A 20,624-nucleotide genomic window follows, 5' to 3' on the forward strand; every position below is an offset into this window, starting at 1 on the left:
TTTGAGTTAATTTTCATATAGGGTGTGAAGTTATTTAGGTAGAGGTTCTCCTCCTCCTTCCCTGCTTCCCTTCCAGCCCCCAAGGGATTATTTCCACTTCATTATTTGTTTTAGCTCTTCTGGGTAGCTGCCCTATAAATTTAAAAATAAACTTGTCTTTATCTACAAAAATCCTTTCTAGGATCTTGATAGGAATCAAATTCAACCTATAGAATTTGGGGAGAATTGACATGTTATTTCTGGTCAAGATGGTGGCATAGGCAGAATGGCTTGCCTCTTTGTACAACCACATCGAAAATTACAACTGAAATATTGAACAACTGTCACTCAGGAACATCAGAAGTAGAGCTGAATGGAAGTCTGACAACCATGAAATCGAGTTGAATGGAACTCTCACAACTATGGAATTAAAGAAACCATATCCATCCAGACTGGTAGGGGCGCAGATGTGGAATGGGCTGGTCCCATACCCATGTGGATAAAAATTGGTCCCATATCCACGTGGAGGGACATCTCAGGAACCAGTAGTCCCAGACTCTACACCAGGCCCCCCAGCCCAGGATTTTAGTGCCAGGAAGACAAGTCCCCACAACTTCTGGCTGCAAAAACCAGTGAAGATTGAGTTGGTGGAAGACACTTGTGGAGTCCCAAGCAGTTCCTCTTAAAGAACCCACACATGGACTCACCTATTCAGACTAACTCCCTCTGAGCTTGATCACCGGGGTAGCAGCTTGAAAGGCACCAGTGGCGTATAGGGAGGAACTGAAGTGTCTGGCATCAAAGTGAACAGAGACCATTGGCCCTTGGCTAAACCCTCTCACCACAGATCCAGCAAACTGGTGCCATATTGAGACTTCATCCACCTGGCAAACACTGTTTGATCCTCTTTGGAGATCCCCAGAGGCTCTGCCCCACCCAATTTATGGGCCCACCAAAGCTGATTTTCCATAAGAATGGCTGTTCTTGGCTCCTAAATCCTATCAAACATGCAGCAGCTGGCTTCAGTGACCACTAGAGGCAGCCAGATTAGAGTTACAGTTTGGCCTGGCCTTGGAATCTCCAAACCCAGCACAGGTAGCAGCCATCTCAGATTGCTTCACAGCTCAGGCAGGGTGCCCTGTGAAAAACACAGGTGGGGGCTGCCCTTGGCCTACACCATCTGGGAAACCCCAGGGTTAGAGCACCCAGTGGACAGCTACAGACCATGTCGGAACACCAGCACCCTGCCCCCTGCACAGCCGCTCCTTCACAGACAGTAGAGTTTGGTGGTCGGTGGTAAGAGCTGGTCTTTGCAGCTGACTGGCCTGAGTAAATCCCTCCCATTGATCTTCTAACAGCAACCAAAGCTCAACTACAAGAGGAGGGTTTACTCAGCCCACATCAAGGGCACACCTCCAGTACCCAGCTTGTGTGATGGGGAGAAAGTGCCGCTAAACCCTGCAGGATGCATACTGCCTTAGGTCACACTACCAAGACATTGAGTCAAAGCAGCTTGACCTGATACATTAAAAACAAAGACAGGGAGGCTGCCAAAACAAGAGACAAAGAAACATGGCCCAAATAAAAGAACAGACCAAAACTCTAGAAAAAGAGGTAACCAAAATGGAGATAAGCAGTCTATCAGATGCAGAGTTCAAAGCACTGGTTATAAGGATGCTCAAAGAACTTAGTGAGGACCTCAGCAGCATAAAAAAGACCTGTCAGAAACAAAGGGATACACTAATTGAAATAAAGAACGGTTTACAGGGAAACAACAGTAGAGTGGATGAAGCCGAGAATCAAATCAATGATTTGGAACATAAACAGCAATGTAGAAAAACAAGAAGGAAAGAAAGAGTCCCGAAAAACGAGGATAGTATAAGCAGACTCTGGGACAACTTCAAAAGGTGCAACATTCACATCATAGGGGTGCCAGAAGGAGAAGAGAAAGAGCAAGAAATTGGAAATATATATGAAAAAAATATTGAAACAAATCTTACCTATTTGGTGAAGGATATAGACATGCAAGTCCAGGAAGCACAGAGCTCCAATTATGATGAATGCAAAGAGGCCCACTCCAAGACACATCATAATGAAAAGGCCAAAGGTTAAGGAGAAACTCTGAAAAGCAGCAGGAAAACAAAGTTAGTTACCAGATGGTTGCCAGTTGGGGGGGGGGAGGGGGAGGGGGAGAAATGGGTGAAGGGGAGAGGAGATTAAGAAGTACAAATAGATAGTTACAGAATAGCCATGGGAATGTAAAGTACAGTATAGGAAATGGAGTAGCCAAAGAACTCAATACGTTTGAACCATAGATGTGAACTATGGTGGGAGGATTGCCTGAGGGAGTAGATGGTGCTGGGTGGAGGGGGCAAAGGGGAAAAAAATCAGAACAACTATAATAGCATAATCAAAAAAATAATTAAAAAATAACATTTAAAAAAGAATTGACATCTTTACTATATGGAGTATTTCAGTCCATGAATATGAAATGTTACTGTTTAGACCTTTGATTTCTTTCATCAACATTTTGTAATTTTCAGTAAACAGATCCTATACATATTTTAAATATATAGAAACATATTTCATATAGAAATGTGTTTATATTTTCAGTGTTCGTGTTTTATCTGTTGACCTTGATGAACTCACTTGTAGTCCTAGGAATTTATGTAGATTTTCAGTAGCATTTTAAGGTTTGTTTTAAAGTATTTTATCTTTTTGTCTATTGTGTATATTAATTTCTTACATAATAACCAAATATTGTGGCCCTTTAGGATGAAAGCTGTTGATGTCTATATATTAAATTTATACCCAGTCACTTTGATGAATTTTCTTATTGTAATTTTTTTTTCAGTTGGTTCTTTCGGATTTTATAGCTAAAGTGTGTTATAATGTGTAAATAGTTACAGTTTTCATTTTTTCTCTCTTGTTTAACTGTCTAAAATCTCCAGAACAGAGTTTAATAATGGTGATAAAGGACATTCTTACTTTCTAACTTCGCCTTAGAGTTTCAGAATTGATTGCTTTGGGTTTCAAGGTATTGTACCCATGTAGGAATTCATCTTATAATTAGAGAGAATGCAAATGAACTAAAATGTGTAGTGAATTACAGTTCTCTCTGGTGTTCTGTTGGGCTGTTTTGTTAAGTCTTTGGGAATCTGAAGGTTCACAAAATGTATTTATTATGAGGCCTTCCTACTTTAGAATATGTAAAATGGTGAATATAATTAAATTTTTTTGGAGATTTTTACAGTGCCTTATTTTGTTCATTCTTTTATTGTACTTGTAAATTTAGAAAACATTGCTGGTAGGACTGTGTTTTGATCTCAGGCATTTCCTGGAAATTGATTTTTTAAATGAATTTCTTTATTTTAAGGAGAACCCTTACAGATTCTTTGGGAAAACTTATTTCTTGTCATTTGCTTTTTGTTTCTGAATTGAGGATTACAAAACAAATCTAGTTAATAGGACACCCCATGTGTATTCTCCTAAATGGACAACATGTCTTTATACATAGCTCCTACTTATGAAAGTTCATTGTGGTTATATTTCAAGGCTACTTTGCAGAAAGTTTTATTGTACTTGCTACATTTAAGAATAAAGATTTTGATTCTTTAGTTTGCTTGCCATGTAAACCAAATGACTTTAGGGTTTGTCAATGTAAGAAATGTCCAAATCTGCAGAGAGTTTTTATAAGAGATTATTTAAGCCAAACTTAGAGTTGCCGGAAATCAAGATCTCAGATTCTTTGGATCTTGAGAGATCCAATGCTTTTGGAATTAAGGAGGGAACATAAAGAAAATTACCTTAGGGTGGGAGAAAGCAAGGCACAGTATGATTAACAAGATTATTTGCTCCTTGAGAGGTCTGGAACAGAGGATTACTTCTGGCATCTCAAAGGTGTGTTAACCTAAATGCACAAGAAAAGTGGACAGGACTTGCTTAAACCTTACCCTGAAGGAGTTACAGGCCTGGAGCATGGCTAACCACCATGTTAGGAATTTATGATCATATCACTCTGTGAAGTTACTTTCCATCACTGGATTTGTCTATTTTATTACAGAACCCCATTTTTGTTCACAGGTTCAAGTTCTTATATATTTTTTTACTAGTCTTAATTTTTTGGTAGTAGAAAGCACATGAACTTTGGTGGTAGAGTGACCTCAGTATAAATTCCAGCTGCTCTTTATATATGGACTAATGGCTTTGAATAAGTTACCTAATCTCCGAGCAGCCTACTTCCCACATCTCTAAAGTGAATATAAATGATTAGTATTGTTTCCTTTTTCAGAATTGGGTGTTAATAGCATAGTTTATAATTTCAGTATTTATAAACATTCTAGCTCAGGTCATTCTGTGATAGGCACATGCCCAGATTTGGTGATCCTTAAAGTTTTGTGTTTGTTATTACTCTCAAAACTTTGAAAACCCTTAGAGAAATCCTGCAGCAAAGTCACGTGATTTATGAAACTAACAGACTAATTCTTAGTTTAATTAGAAGTCTTGGACAAGTCTGTGTACCCACATATATGAACACTAAGTACACCTTTTAACTTTTATGGTATGCAGGTCCTCCTACTTTGCTCTTCTCCTGCTTTTCCCCAGTAAGAATTTTGAATCTCAGGAGATTAATGAGCATAACATGTACCCTGGCTCCTTCCTATTTTAATATTTCTAGTTGGATTGCCAATAATAATTGCCTTATTTGGATATGTAACTAAATGTCTAAAATAAGCTTTTATACCATGAATTAGGTAGAGGGTCAAGGACTTATTGCAATTCATTTTAGAGAGATATTTATGACCTCTGAACGTGTGTTTATAAAACACTTAAGAAAATTTAAATATCATCAAATATTCATTAAGCATTTATGTGCATAGCACTTTCTAGGAAATTACAGAAATATAAAAGTATGCTCCAGTTCTGAATTTCTTGTTTTCCAGGGTAGTCTAGTTAGAGTTCAGAACAACTTGCAATATTGAAATGTTAGATATTAAGCAATTTAAATGTAAAACATTACCAACAATGTATGCTATTTAAGTCAGAGATTTTGTCCTGTTTATTTTGCACAAAGTATGGTGAATTTTGGTTTCCTCACCTGTGAAATAGCAATAAAAATTTCCTATGCGGGATCATTATGATGTCTAAATGAAAATGAATATGTAAAACCCAATTATAATGCATAAAATCCACATATATTCTTTCTGTACTTAATTAAATATGCTTGTAATAAAAAAAGTAAGGTATGTTATGTGACAAAAATATGCAGGTAGAAGAAAATGAAAAGTAAATCTCACCCCAGGCTTTAGGTTCTTCCCCATGCATTTATGTACCAAGAGCACAACTTTGAATATTTTCCAATGATTATTCTATGTACATATACAGTTATATTTTTACAGTACATAAGTGGGACCATACTATGTATGTTTTCTTGGTCCTCCTTTTTCATTAAAATAGATTTTGGCAGTCTTTACTATCAGCAAATGCGTGGTTTTTTTTACATTCTTTTATTGTTACTGATTACTGAATGTTTTATTGTTTGAGTGTATAATAATATAACCTCTCTTTTCCCCCGGCACTTGTTTAATGTGTTTAAAATATGTTAATTTTAAACTTTTCTCTCCTTAGGGGTTAACTCACTATCCTGAAAGTCCATCCTCCCAAGAAGAAGGGACAGAAAGAAAGGCCTCTTTGTAAGAAAGGCTTGTGTATCCCATGAACGAGACAGCGAAAAACCGGTTGGAGTGCAGCAGGACTCCAGAGCCAGAAATACGGCTCAGAAAAGGGCACCAACTTGATGGTACGGGGAGAGGTGATAATGACAGCCACCAAGGAGATTTGGAGCCTGTTTTAGAGGCATCTGCTCTTTCTACCCGTCTCAAAAAAGTAAGTTGAGGTGGTAGGATGGTAAGTAAAACAAAAATTTATGAGAGTGTGGCTAGAGAGAAGGTGGGGTTTTGAAAAGGAACCTTAAGCACATTTGTAATTTTTGTTCATAATAATTTGAAGTCTCTTATTCTTAAATCAGCTAAGGATTACTCAATTTTCTAGTTCTGCCTTTTCTGTTGACACTTAAAATCATACTTAAACTGCTTTATCCTGTTTGAGAAAGGAAATGTGTTGTGTAGTGCTTTAGTGATGACATTATTGTTTATATTTTTGGGGAAATTCTAATAGTATGCTAGGAAAACTTCTTCAGGTATGGTTTATCTCTGGTGTATACCTTGGAAGTCAATAGAGTACTGGGGAAAGAAGGCAGAGTTTAATCTTTTACTTCCCAGAGAGAAGAGCAGCCTTTAAATTATTCAGGCAATTATAAGATACCTAGAGAAAACAAAGGTAGAAATATCTGTAAACTGCATCAGAAAGTCATTGCTATAGACATTTTGGTATGTGCTTTGGAATCTTGGAATTACGTAGCATGCGTTCAAGGCTGTGGCTCAAATTGTTGGTTGTCCCCATTAGTAGTTTGTGAAATTAATTTTGGTACTACAAGTAGTGTTTAAAAAATGAAACAGGAAAAGTAGAATATTATTGAGCTAAATGTATACAGTAATATACAATTAAACTGTTATTTGATGAAATTGTTTAGTTTTATATAGATGCATATATATGTATATAGATTGGAATAATATGCATTTCCTACTGTGGGTCATAGTTAAAAAACAGTTGGAAAGTCTCTGTTTTTGAAACTGCATGTTTACCATTGTAAGAGATATGCTAATAATGTGGGTAGTAGTGGTGCTGGTTTGAACTCTGGAGGGTTGTCTTGTCCGTTGAAATCTTATAAAAGATTTCACCAGGGCTTTGTAGCAATATAGGCTATTCTGACAAGAAATTTAAGGTAATTTCTTCTTTTATTCTTGGTAACACTTTGTAAACTAAGATTATGCTAGATCATGCTACAGTGACTGCTCATTTAGATGCATTCCATGTACACAGGCAGATTAGTAAATTATAGGATTAATAAAAAACTATTTGCCTACATTAACTATAAGTACAATTTGGCCTTTAATTTAGCATTACTGCTTAAAAAGAAGTTTGACAGATATCTTGGGCAAGAAATTCCTTTCACATTTAACACTTCGCTTTTTTGTTGCCATTCTAACAGTAATATGTACTAGCAGCTAAGACATCCCTATTTGGGCTGAGCAAGCTGTGTTTCTCTCAGTTGTTACTAAGACCTAAATAGTTGTATTCAGCTAATGAGAATTATCATTAGGTTTGGATGAGTGCCATTTTTTAAATTTTTTTTTTTTGTAATAAACACATAACATGAAAGCTACCCTTCTGCCTTCCAAAGATGTGCATGTTAGGTTAATTGGCGCGTTTACACTGTCTCGGTCTGAGTGAATGGGGGTGTCTGTGAGTGTACCTTGTGGTGGAAGGGTATATTCTCCAGGGTAGATTACTTCCTTGTGCTGGTAGAGGCTCCGGCCACCAGTGACGCTGAACTGGAATAAGTGCGTTGGAAAATCATTCTCCTACTTGTTTTTATTAATTGTTCTTGGACGCATGTATAGCTCATACTTATTTAATTGTTTAATAAGTGTTTGGGTCTTTGTTTAGAAGTTTGGTAATGTTTTTGTGACTAGTGGTAATGTTTTCGCTATAGGAACTGAATTCTTACTTATATTAATTAGCTGATGGTATAACTGGTTTTGTTAGATGTCATTTCACTTAAAGTTGCAGAGTTTCAGACTATCAATAAGAGACAAGAGGAAATGAAGGATACAATTCTCAATTGAAGAACACAGTAGAAGGAATCAAAAGCAGGCTAGATGAAGCTGAGGATTGAATCAGTGAGCTGGAGGATAAGGTAGAGAAAAGCTCCCAAAAAGAGCAAGAAAATGAAAAAAGACTCAAAAAGAATGAAGAGGCATTTAGGGAAATGCAGGACAACTTGAAATGGAATAATATCCATATAATAGGGATACCATAGGAGAAGAGGATAAGGAAGGGATAGAGAGCCTTTTCGAAAAAGTAATGATGGAAAACTTCCCTAATTGGAGGAGAGAGTCACACAAGTCCAGGAAGCACAGAGGGTCCCATTCAAGAGGAACACAGTGAGGCCCACTCTTAAGACACATCATCATTAAAATGGCAAATATCAAAGATAAACAGAGAATCCTAAAGCAAGCAAGGGAGAAAGAGGTAGTAACATGTAACGGAGCCCCGATATAGCTATCAGCTGACTTCTCAAAAGAAACACTGCAAGCCAGAAGGGAGTGGCAAGAAATATTCCAAGTCATGAAAACAAAAGGACTGCAACCACGACTGCTCTACCCAGCAAGGCTCTCAATGAAAATGGAAGGCGAAATAAGGAGTTTCCCAGACAAAAGAAGGCTAAAAGAATACACCTCCACCAAACCAGCATTGCAAAATATGCTAAATGGACTGCTTTACAAAGATGAGGAAAAAGAGCCTATGAATACACAGTTCCTTTCACAGTTGCCAATACTTGATATTACCAATATTTTTAATATTAATCTGATTGAGACAATGATGTGTTATTTTAATTGTTCCTTTATTATTTGTTGAAACTAAACCTGTTTTTGTATATTTCTTGCCTATTTCTATTATTTTTAAAAAGCTTTAAATGACTTTTTGGTATTCTTTATCCATTTATTGATTAAAGGTTTGTAGAATTTTTTTCCCCTAAAAAAACAACCATTAACCCTTTTTTTAGATGTGTGGCAAATACTTTCCCATTCTATTACTTGTTCTTTAACTTTTTTTAGTATGTATATTACTCTATAGCCTTAAATGTTTAATATAGTCATATTGTCAATATTTTACTTTATAGCTTCTGAGTTTGAATATTTTACTTCAGGGTAAGAAAAATATTAGTTTGTATTATTTACTAAAACTCCTTAGATTCTACATATTGATTTTTAACTCACCTGAATATTTCTTGTATAATGTGTGAAATAGGGCCCTATATTTATCTTATTTCATGTAATAGTGGTCCATGCACCTTATTTGTTGAATAAGCCTTATTATCCTCATTGATTTGAAATGTCAATTTAATCATATATTACATTGTTAGATATATGCATTTGTTTCTAGAATGCTCATTATATTTTATTGATTTACTTGATTATTTCTGTGCTGGTGTCATGTTTTAATTACTGAGACTTTATAATGGTTTTACATTTTTTATTATTTTATAATTGACTTTGACATTTAAAAAATAAATAACATCAATCTGCATTTAAAAAAGAAAGCAAAAGAAAGATGGAACTCCTACCTTTTGCAACAGCATGGATGGAACTAGAGAACATTATGCTAAGTGAAATAAGCCAGTTGGTGAAAGACAAATACCATATGATCTCACCTGTAAGTGGAATCTATTCAACAGAATAAACTGATGAACAAAATAAACCACAGGCATGGAAACATGGAGCAGACTGAAAGTGACCAAAGGAGATGGGGAAGGAGGACAGTGGTGTAAAGAAGGGGAAGGGACTAGACAAAGAACATGTATTAATAACCCATGGGCATGGACAACAAAGTGGGAATTGACTGTGGGAGCAGGGGGGTGGGGGTGGGATGGGTGGAAGAGAGCAAAAAGGGAAAAATTAAGACAACTGTAATAGAATAAACATGATTTAAAAATGAAAAGAAAAATTGGAGTTTCTGAAAACCTATTTATGTCAAGTGAGGACTTAGTGTATATTCACATTGTTGTACGGCGGGTCTCTAGAGCATACTCACCTTATTTGAAACTGTACCAGTTGAATAGCAACTCCTTATTTTCCCTTCCCCTCAGTCCCTGGCAACCACTATTCTATTTTCTTCTGCTTCTGTGGGTTTAACTAGTTTAGATACCTTATCTAAGTGGAGTCATGTAGTATTTGTTCTTCTGTGATTGGCTTATTTCATTCAACATTGTCCTCAAGGCTTGTCTGTTGTAGCATATAACAAGCCTTTTTTTTAAGCTGAATAATATTTATTACATTGTATCTAACACATTGTCTTTATCCATTCTTTCACTATGGACATTTAGGTTGTTTCTGCCTCTCCGCTATTGTGAATAATGTTGCAAATATCTCTCAAGATACTGTTTTCAGTTCTTTTGGATAAATACCCAGAAGTGGGATTACTGGTCATATGACAGTTCTATTTTTAATTTTTTGAGGAACTTCTAGACCGCTTTCCACAGTAGCTGCATTATTTTACATTCTCATCAACAGTGCATAAAGGTTCTGATTTCTCCACAGCCTCACCAACACTTACTTACTTTTTTTGATAATGGCCATCCTAACAGATGTGACATGGTATCTCATTATAGTTTTGATTGGCATTTTCCTGATGATGCGTGATGTTGAGCATCCTTTTCATATACCTGTTGGCCACTTGCATGCCTTTGGAGAAATGTTTATTCAAGTCTTTTGCCAATTTTTAAATCAGATTATTTTATTTTTTTTGCTGTTGAGGTCCTAGGAGTTCCTTATGTATTTTGGATAGTAACCCTTATAACGTATGTGGATTGCAAATATGTTCTTCTATACCATAGGTTACTTTTTCACCCTGTTGTTTTCTTTGCTGTAAAGAAGCTTTTTAGTGTAATGTAGCCCTGTTGTCTAATTTTGCTTTTGGTGTCATGTCCAAGATACCATTGCCAAGATCAGAATTATGAAGCTTTTCCTTTGTGTTTCCTTTGGACAGTTGAAGTCTCAGGTTTTATATTTAAAGTATTTTTTAAGTCATTGTAAAGTGATTTTTTTATATGGTGTCAGGTAAGGCTACAGTTTCATTCTTTGGCACACCATTTGTTGCAGAAACTATGTTTTCTCTATTGTGTAGTCTTGCCACTCTTGACAAACATCATTTGACTATATATGTGTGGGTTTATTTATGGGCTCCTCTATTCCGTGGGTCCCCAACCTCTGGTCCATGGACTGGTACTGGTCCGGGCCTGTTAGGAACTGAGGCACACAGCAGAAGGTGAGCTTGAATGTAATGCACTTGAATTATCCCGAAACCTTCCCCCTGCCCCTGGTCCGTGGAAAAATTGTCTTCCATGAAACTGGTCCCCGGTGCCAGAAAGGTTTGGAACTGCTGCTCTGTTCTGTTCCGTTGTTCTTTATGTGTCTTTATGGCAGTGCTCTACTGTTTTGATTACTGTAGCTTTGTAATATGTTTTGAAGTAAGGAAGTATGATGCCTCCAGCTTTGTTGTTCTTTCTCAAGTCTTTTATGACTATACCCTTTCTTATTTCATATAAATTTTAGGATTGGTTTTTTTTCTATGACTGGGGTTATCTTGAAGTGGAAATATAATAAGAAAATATTACATTTGCTTATAAGATTTGCTTGAAGAGGGTTGAAAGTAGGCAGGTTATTTAATTTCCCTGAATTGTTTTTGTCATATGTTATAGTACAGTAGATGATGTATGTGTTCCTTTCCAGTTAAAAATAAGATTCTATATTTTTATCAACTTACTGATATTGAAATGTTCTCAAAGGTTTTCAGATGTACACATTGAACTGTTCTGGAATATACTCATCCAATTTGAAAAACTGATAGTGATAAAGAAAGTAATACCTCTGGCAGTTTGTAGAAGTGACTGTAACTGAATGTTTAGTAAAGGCTGATGTAAAGTGGAGAAGAGGAAAGGAGGGAGTGTGTGCAAGGTATTGAGCCTGAAAACACCTTGGCATATTTAAGAAGTGTAGTGAATGGGTGGGGGAGGATGGTAAAAGATGTAGTAAGAAACATGTAGGCAAAGACTCTTCTAAGCTGTGATACGGAGAAGGTGTGAGGCAATTAGAAGGTTTTAAGCAGGAAGTAGTAGGCCATATTTACATTCTGAAAATTTCACTTTTGGCCCTCATGTGAAGACAGTATATTATGAGCACATTTGAGAGGGGTGATAAAACTGTAGATGAGCTAGAAGGCTGCTACGGAAATTCATGAGAGTAGCTTAGTCTGGGTTGGTAGTGACAGTGAGTGGAATTGGCAAGAAGTGGGTATATTTGAGCTATGCTTTGAAAGTAGAGTTGACAGAATTTGTTGGTGAATTGGTTGTGGTGGTTAAGGGAAAAGGAATTGACCAGAATGACTCTGAAGTTATGATATGAGTAATTGGATTGATGGAAGTTATGATACTGTATTCTGAGATGGGACAAACTAAAGAGGATGAATTTGAAGTGTGGAATTCCAGAGAGGCCTGTGCTGAAGATAATCATTTAGGAAGTAGCCTCAGTATAGACGTTATTTAAAACTGTTGAAATGGTTAAGGTTATTTAAGGGAGGAAGAGTGAAGAAAGGGATAAGGGAAGGGCTGTAGGATCTAACCTGAAGAACACCAGCATTCACAGGGTATTTGAAGGAGAGCAAGCAAGTAGAGGAAGCTAAAAAAGAAAAGCTTGTGAGAGATAGGAGAATCCAGGAAAGTGTAATATTGCAAAAACGCAAGAAAGTGTTTTCCAGGAAGGAAGGGAGAGAGCTGTGGTTTGTATCTGGTGCTGCTAAAGAGATCAAGGATGAAAAGGATGAAAAAGTGACCATTGGTTCTGGCGACATGCTGTTCATTGGTGAACTTAAGAGCTGGACAGTTGGGAACAGACGCCAGATATTGGAGAAGAGCAAATTTTGAATCGCAGTTGATTAAGTATTCATGGCACATGTAATAAGCAGTTCTTTCTCTGTCATGGAAAAAGATGTTTCAAACAAGTGAGATTTTCTTCAAGTGTAGTTCCTGTGTGCTGAAATTATTTTAAATTTTCTGGTTTTTCCATGCAGAATAATAACAATTATTATGTATAATTACATAAGAAGCTTTAATTTTTGGCTTTTTCTTTTTTATATGAGTACATTTGCAGTCTAATGATGGTAAATGTATAGATGTAAGTATTTATTTTGGAGGTATTTTTGGACTACAAAAGGAATACTTATTAAGACTAAAAAGTGGAGTGCATCAAGGCCTTCTATGTTCTAATTCTCTAAATTTGTGCACAATCTTTTATGAATTCTTTGGGCTTGTGCTTGGAATCATGCTATGCTTACTTTCCTGGTACTTTATCAAAATGTGAATTATGAATTATAAAACAACTATCTTCAGTGCAGATGTTCTTGTAATTTTATATCTCTAAAAGTGTTTATAATATGCATGTTAAATAATGTTAAATTGAAAAAGCAGAAGATAAAATAGTATTTATATATTACAATTTAAAGTCAGTACACTGATATTTAGATATTTACATATAGACATTATGTAAATATTTAAATATTACTGTACCAGAAAAACCATATTCCTGTGTTAGTCAGCTTTTTTCTGCAGGAATTAAATACTCCAAAAGACTTACAATAAATACACACATTCCATGAGGGCTGTGGGTCAAGTAGAGCAATGCTTGATTCCTCTAGGTCGCCAGTGTAGTGCAGGTCAGCTCCATGTGTCTTATTCTCAGACCCAGGCTGAAGGAGACTGGGGACTTCTGGAGCATGTTCTCATAGCAGACTGCAAAAGTCCCAGAGAATAAGCCAAATTGCACATTTGCATTTAAGGTTTTTGCTATATGTATGTTGCATCTGCTTATCATCTACTGGGCAAAGCAGTCATGTGGCCAGGTCCAAAGACAGTGGGATGGGGATGGTATTGCTGTTCGGGGGAGGAGTCTTCATCTCCCAAGAGCATGCTGTGAAATGAATCAGTTACTAATTTTTTAATTTTTAAAAGCTGGTTGATAAGTCCTTGATAATCAGAATGTCTCCTTTTAGTAAGGTTGGTTCTTATGTCCCTGCATCTAGATGCGTAAGGTAATGGGGGACTGAGGAGAAAGGCTGTGTTTACCAAAAGGAGTAGATCTCAGGTTGAGGAGCAAAATATATAAGGAGAGCTTTTGACTAAGAAGACTTAATTTTATTAGAGTAGTTTTAGGTTCACAGCAAAATTGAAGGGAAAGTAAAGAGATTTCCCACATACCCTTTGCCCTCACACATACATAGCCTTCTCCATTATTAACATTCTCTGCCAGAATGATACATTTGTTATAACTGATGAACCTAAATCACACATCATAATCATCCAAAGTCTGTAGTTTACTTTACAGTTCACTGTTGATGGTTGCACATTCTATGGGTTTGGACAAATGTATATATAACGACATGTATTCATCATCGTTATTATACAGAGTAGTTACACTGCCCTAAAAATCCTGTACTCTGCCTATCCACCTCTCCTATTTTTTAGATATAGTGGTAAGGGGAAGCCTCTCTAAGGAACAGCATGTTTGAGGTAAGACCTGAATGATAAGGAGCCAGCCATGCAAAGACTTGGAAGAGTGTTTCCAGATAGAGGAAACAAGCTGGTATAGAGGTCTGAAGGTAGGAATAAGCTGCTCTTTTTTTACCTCTTTCTTCCTCTTCCAAACCTTTTTTTTTTTTTAAGGACTGAGAGAAGACCAGTGCAATTAGAGTATAAGTAACAAGAGAAAAGAGTGAAATAAGATGAGGTCAGTGGGCCAGGTAGGGACCAGATCATTCATTTAGGTGTGCAGAAGGAGTTTAGAGTGTATTTTAATAAAATTCACTGGAAAGTGGGCAGTCTTTGGGGTGTTCAAACAGTAGGGAGACATTGGTGATTTTGAAAAGATCACTGTGGATGTGGAGAATAGATTGTGAGAAGATGGGAATAGAAGAAAGAAGCCTGTTATAATACCCTAGGTGAGAGATGGTGTTGGCTCAAAACAGAGTGACAGTAACAGCAGAAATGTTGAGAAATGGATGGATTCAGGGTATTTTAGAGGTCAAGCCAGCGGGACTTCTTGATGGATTAGATGTGGAGAGTGAGGGAGAGGAGTCAAGGATTGCTAGATATTTTAATTGAGCTTCAACTAAGATTGGTAAGGCAAGAATGAGGAGTAGGTTTAAAGGGAGAAAAATCAAGAGTTTAGTTTTAGAATGTGAGATTTGAGATTCTTATTAGTCATCTTACAAGAGATACTGAGTAGGCAGTAACTATATCACTGTTTTTAGTGTACTGGTATTTCTTAGCTATATTTAAAACTGAACGTGTGTGCCTGTTGAATCTAAAGAATATTAAAGCATGAAGGAACTTCAGGCTAACAAATCTGAGATTAAAAATGACAACAAAGTCTTGTTTATAATATTAGTTACTACAGTTTAACCATGAGATAGTAAAACACTTTTAGAGTTCAGAATTTGCCCTCCCAGTCTCTTTTGTGTCAGAGGTCACGTTAATTACCTATTTCTTTTTGTATTGTGCATTTTTGTTTGCTGTCTTCACTTGATAGTGTCTTCTAAATATGTTTTTTGTTTCACTGGCAAATAGTCAGGTGCATGTAATTTTTTTTTCATGCTTACATAAATGAACTTGTTCTATTGTCCTAAAAACCTGTGTTTGAGTTCCCTTTAATCTTAGGGCTAACCCAGAAGTGAACATACTGAACAAAAGAATCATTTCTTTCCATCTGTTTTAACAGATGTCCTATGAGGAATCAAGGGGAGGATCTGATCCATAGATTATAGAATGTTAGAGCTGGAAAGTTTCTCTGAAACCGTCTTGTTTATATACCTCAATTTATAGATGAGGAAATTGTGTTTTTGTTTCTGATAAAAAATCTTTTTTGTGTACTGTTTCTCTTTGGAGTGGAAGTTATTTGCCAAAAAAGAGAAGGTGGTTTATGAAGAAATCAGTGCATCTGCCAGTACCACCTGCCTACTTGGGAGGTAGTTTTAGTAGAAAACTTACTGGATCATTTAAGCAGTGAAATCTTCTGCTCTGGTCCTTCCTTGGCCCTTCTCTATTCATTGCAACTTCTGCTCTATATTTAATCTATATACAATGTTGTCCCTTGCTACTAATTTTAGGGTTGTTAGTGTAGAATAATCACAGGAGCTAGAAAAGAAAGGGGGATAGAGTTACAGAAAAAGATCCATTTTGTATAATTTCCAATTTGAAGTGGAACTGTCAGAACTGTTAGCAAGTAGAGTATATCCTTCTAAATAATTGTAATATTGCCTTAAATTTGTATGTAGCACTTTCATAGCTCTTACTTCATTTGCTTCTCAAAACTACTCTGAAATGGGAAGAACAGATACGGTCTCTTTTTGAAAGTGGATGAAAGTAAGATTTAAAAAGCTTAATTTGCTCAAGGTCACATGACTAAAAGAGCATGTGCTGAGTCTTCTGACTGCTCTTTCTGCTGAACAAAGCTGCCTTTATGACAGCTGGCACCGGCTTGACTTAGTGTTCTCAATTGCAAACCCTGTCCCTGAGTATTTATGTTGAGTCCAGAGGTTAGATTCAACAGTTGGTTCTTGTTTTATTGATGGAATTCTTGCACACCTTATTTTTGTTAAGCCAGGTTAATTTTCTTCTGAGATGCATTCTAACCTTTACTGGATTTTGTGTTTATTTTTAAAGTAAAGAAACCGACTGTATCTCTGGTGGAATCTTTCATATTTCAAATGATTTTGCATCATTTTCTTTGAATATTTTTCCATCTTTTTTAAAATGCAGAACTTAACTAGATTGCGTAGACTTAAAAATATGAGTTTCCTTTAGGCCTTCTGGTTGCATTAAATGCCAGTTGTACATAGGATAAAAGTGTAATAGAAAAGCAGGGGTGTTTTTTGTTAAAATTATAAACAAGCAAAATTCTGAATTTATAAAAATAGGTTTAAAAGTAGTTAAATGCATTACAGAGTGATATGTCTTGGTATAAGCGTTTACCAGCAGGTTCCTTTGAGTCTGTTAGGAGTTCTTATTTGATTACCTGTGGCCCTTTAAGGAAAACAAATACACAGATGCCAGGATTTTATTCCAGACCTACTGAACCAGAATTAAACCAGAATCTTTGGGTCCTGGATATATGGGTTTTTTTCCCATTGATTTTAGAGGGAGCGGGGAAGGGGTTGCGAGGGCAGGGGGTGGTGGGAGAGAAACATCGATTTGTTCCACTTATTTATGCATTTATTGGTTGATTCTTGTATGTGCCCTGACCGAGGATCAAATCTACAACCTTGGTGTATTGGGATGCTGCTCTAATCAGCTGAGCTACCTGGCTAGGCTCTGGATTTATGTACTTTCAGAAAGCTGCGAAAGTGATGAAGATGCTCACTGTTGTTTAAAAATGAGTGCCAAAAGTAATTGGTTCTATTTTATTTAATGCAGTTAATGTATTAAAAACTTCGTAGGAACATGTTTTACAAAAAGACAAATGTCTGTATGTCCTCTGAGAACTATTTGGGAAATAAAGTTAGACTTTGTTATTTGTTAAAGGAAAATGTCACATTTAATCACAGTTGACTTTTTTGAAAAATTGAGATAATTCATATATAAAATGCACTAATTTAATGTGTGTAATTGATGGTTTTAATGTATTCACAGAATTGTGCAACCGTCACTACAATCTAAGTTTATAACATCTTTTTCATCTTCCAAAGAAACTTCTTACCCATTGACTATCACTCCATATTCCCACCCCTAACCCTAGACCATTTCCAGTCTACTTTCTGTCTTTCTGGATTTACCTGTTCTGGACTTTTTATATAAATGGAATGATCTCTCTGTGGTGTTTTGTGACTGGCTCTTTTACTTTGCATAATGTTGTACTGTGTACCAGAACTTCATTCCCTTTTATGGCTGAGTAATATTCCATTGTATGGATATATCCTATATTTATCTAGAAGGACTTGGTGGACATGGTGTTGTTTTCACTTTTTTGGCTATTATGAATGATGTTACTGGGAACTGTCCTGTACAAAGTTTTTGTGTGAGTATATGTTTTCATTTCTTTTAAGTATATACATAGGAATGATTTTTCTGGGTCATGTGCTAACTCTAATGTTGAACATTTCGAGGAACTGCCAAACAGTTTTTTACAGCAGCTGTGCCATTTTCGATCACACCAGCAGTGTATGAAGGCTCTCCTTTCTCCATGCCCCAGCCAACACTTGCTTTTGTCTGTCTATGAATATAGCCATCTTATTGGGTGTAAAGTGGTATCTGAGTGTGGTCACAGTTGACTTGAGCTTTTATCAAGAAATCTACCTAAGTTAGTTATGGCTGAAGATTTTAATTATTTAACCTCTGTGAAGACTTTGAAAATAGCGAACTTCAAACCTGTTACAAAACTCAAGTTGCATCAATTCAACTTTTAACAGTCCATTTCTTTTCATCTGTACTATCACTACTTTAGTCGAAGATACTGTCATTTTCCATCTGGAATATTGGGCTAGACCTTCAGATAGGACTTCATGTTTTGTTACTTGTTCCTGTTCAAATATATTCTTCACAGTTGATAAAGAGAGCTTTTAAAAATACAGAGCTTGTATGCCACTCTCACTTTAAAAAATACTTCAATTGCTTCCCGTTGCACTAAGGATAAACTCTTTACTCCTTTCCATAGCCTGCAGGACTTTGTATCATCTCTCCTCTGCCTGCATCTCTAACTTCCTCTCAAGACATTCTCTTCCTTGTTCAGTGAGACTCTTCCCCACTGGCCTTATTTCACGTCTTTAAATGGGCTGTGGTTGCTTCAGCCTCAAAGCCTTCAGACAAGGCTATTTCCTCTGTTTGGAGTGTTCTTACATCCGCCTCTGGCTAATTGCTGCTCATCCTTTAGTATTCAGGGTAAGTATTACTTCCTCAGAGAAACCTGTTGCAAATTCTCTATCCTCACTTCATTCTATATTGTCTTTAACTATACATTTTATTTTCCCTGACAACATATCACAACTCATGTATTTGTTTGATTAAATGTTTAATGATTATTTTTGCTTATTTACTCTATGTTCCGTGGTGGAAAGAATCTTGCCTTTTATGCACCCCTCCTCAGGTTCTAGCCAGTTTTTCATGGTGGGCATACAGTACATCGTTGTTGAATGAATTTATCAGCAGCCAATTTAGAGTTCTATGTCTAAATTGTTTCAAGTAGTTTCCATAGAGAGATGTACAGAAAGAAAACATTGGGGTATACTGTTTTGATGTTCAGGGAAACTTAACATGCTTGTTTTAATCTATGATAGCATAATATATTCTTTTTTAATCAAAAGAATAATGATGGCCCACAGAGGCAATTTCCTAAGCTCTTTTGAAAATACTGTCTTTCTCCTAAAGCAGCTTATGGAATAGGTGTTAGTAGTATCTCTGTTTTGCAGTTAAGGAAACTGAAGCTCCATTGAATTTATGTTATACACCAGAACTCTTGTTAGAGGATCACTTTTCTTTTTTCTTTCTGGGGGTTGGATTTTCTTTTCATTGTTTTTTGTTTTGTTTTGTTTTTTTTTTTTTTGGTCAAAATGTGATTTGGCTATTTCAGTGGTTATTTGCCTTTAATACATCTTAAGGTACATTTTTCCCATAGATAGTCATCATGGGAAAAGAAAATCTATAATGGGTGATAGTGATTTATTGTAATTGTGGAATTGATTTTTAGGTAACATCAAATGAAATCTATATGCATATAGGTACATTCAGTTTTCTTATGTTTAGAAGTCTTTTATTTGAGGTGATGGAGATGTTAATCTTTTTGGTTCCTTATGAAGCACAAGGGTTTTGTTGTTGTTGTTGTTTGTTTGTTTTTAAAGAAAGAGTACTGGGCTGGAAACCAAATCCAGGTATTTTACAAGCCTCCTCCATGTGATTCTGGGGAACACTTAAAAGTTGGAAGCCAGTGATCACAGTCTTCTTCACGGTACATATATAGGTTTCAGACTGATGGAATTTCCATCGGAGAAACACTAGACCCAGAGGAGCTGTGTGGTCTTTTCTGTAAATGGAATAATAGGAATATAGTAAGAATATGTACCTTGTCCTGCAGGGTTGTTGTGAGAGTAAGTTAGTACATGTAAAGCAGGGAGAACAATGCCTGGTACCTGGAAAGTACTTAAAAATGTTAGATGTAGTACATCATTGGAGGTGTATATTTGTATCAAAAAGAAAAGCCTTGCTTAAATTTGACTGTAAAAAGGCAGACTATTCTATCCACAGAACAAAGTCAGTCTGTTAGATTTCTGTTTTTATATTTATTAATTGCTCTTTAAACTTTGCACTCTCTCTTAAAAAGACTGACTTGGTTATTTTTGTCCATTCACCTGGACATAGTGTCTATCCTCAGCACCTAGAAGAGCCTGAGAATATTATATTTGCCCAGTAAATATTTAAGTAAAGAAATGAATGAATAGTTGAACTTGAGTTTTAGTCCTGGCCCTACTGCCAACCAGCTGTTACTTTGGCCAATAAATTTCTTGGGGCCTAATTTTTCTTATACTGAAATGAAATTGTTGAAGTAGGTGGTATCTAAGAATTTCTCAACCTCCAAATCTCAGTGGTCCCCCACTGTAGTTTTAACACTTTTTTGTTGAAGGATAAAGGATGAATAAAGATCACAATTTTTTATAGATTGGTTCAGTTAGGTATCTTTGCTTTAGGCAGCCTTACTTAATGGCTACTTTTTTCATGTTTGATTTTATTTAGGGAAATTATTACTGTTCACCAGTAGGTAATCTCAAAGGAAGCAGTTTGATAAAAGGAAGAGAAAAAGCAGGACCTTGGATTTTGAGAGACTTGGTTTGAATCCCTTCTACATTATTATTTTCTAACCTTTTTGTGTGAGAGGAGCCTTAAAAGAAAAAAACAACAAAAACCTTACTGAAGTATAATTGCATAA

At 36.1% G+C, this 20,624-nt stretch overlaps 1 protein-coding gene across 3 annotated transcripts in view; it reads left to right on the forward strand.

Moving 5' to 3' along the window:
- Positions 1–20,624, forward strand: part of ADIPOR2 (adiponectin receptor 2) — a 106,426-nt gene that overhangs the window by 56,403 nt on the left and 29,399 nt on the right. For all 3 annotated transcript variants that reach the window (XM_054577193.1, XM_054577192.1, XM_054577191.1), the window contains exon 2: positions 5,608–5,865. In XM_054577193.1, coding sequence (XP_054433168.1) covers positions 5,695–5,865 — 171 coding nt within the window. In that variant the 5' untranslated portion in view covers positions 5,608–5,694. The remainder of the gene's footprint in view (positions 1–5,607; positions 5,866–20,624) is intronic.

Source organism: Pteronotus mesoamericanus, unplaced genomic scaffold, assembly GCF_021234165.1.
Source record: "Pteronotus mesoamericanus isolate MK-2021 breed Mesoamerican mustached bat unplaced genomic scaffold, CSHL_Meso_final contig_41, whole genome shotgun sequence".
In the NCBI taxonomy this organism is placed as follows: domain Eukaryota; kingdom Metazoa; phylum Chordata; class Mammalia; order Chiroptera; family Mormoopidae; genus Pteronotus; species Pteronotus mesoamericanus.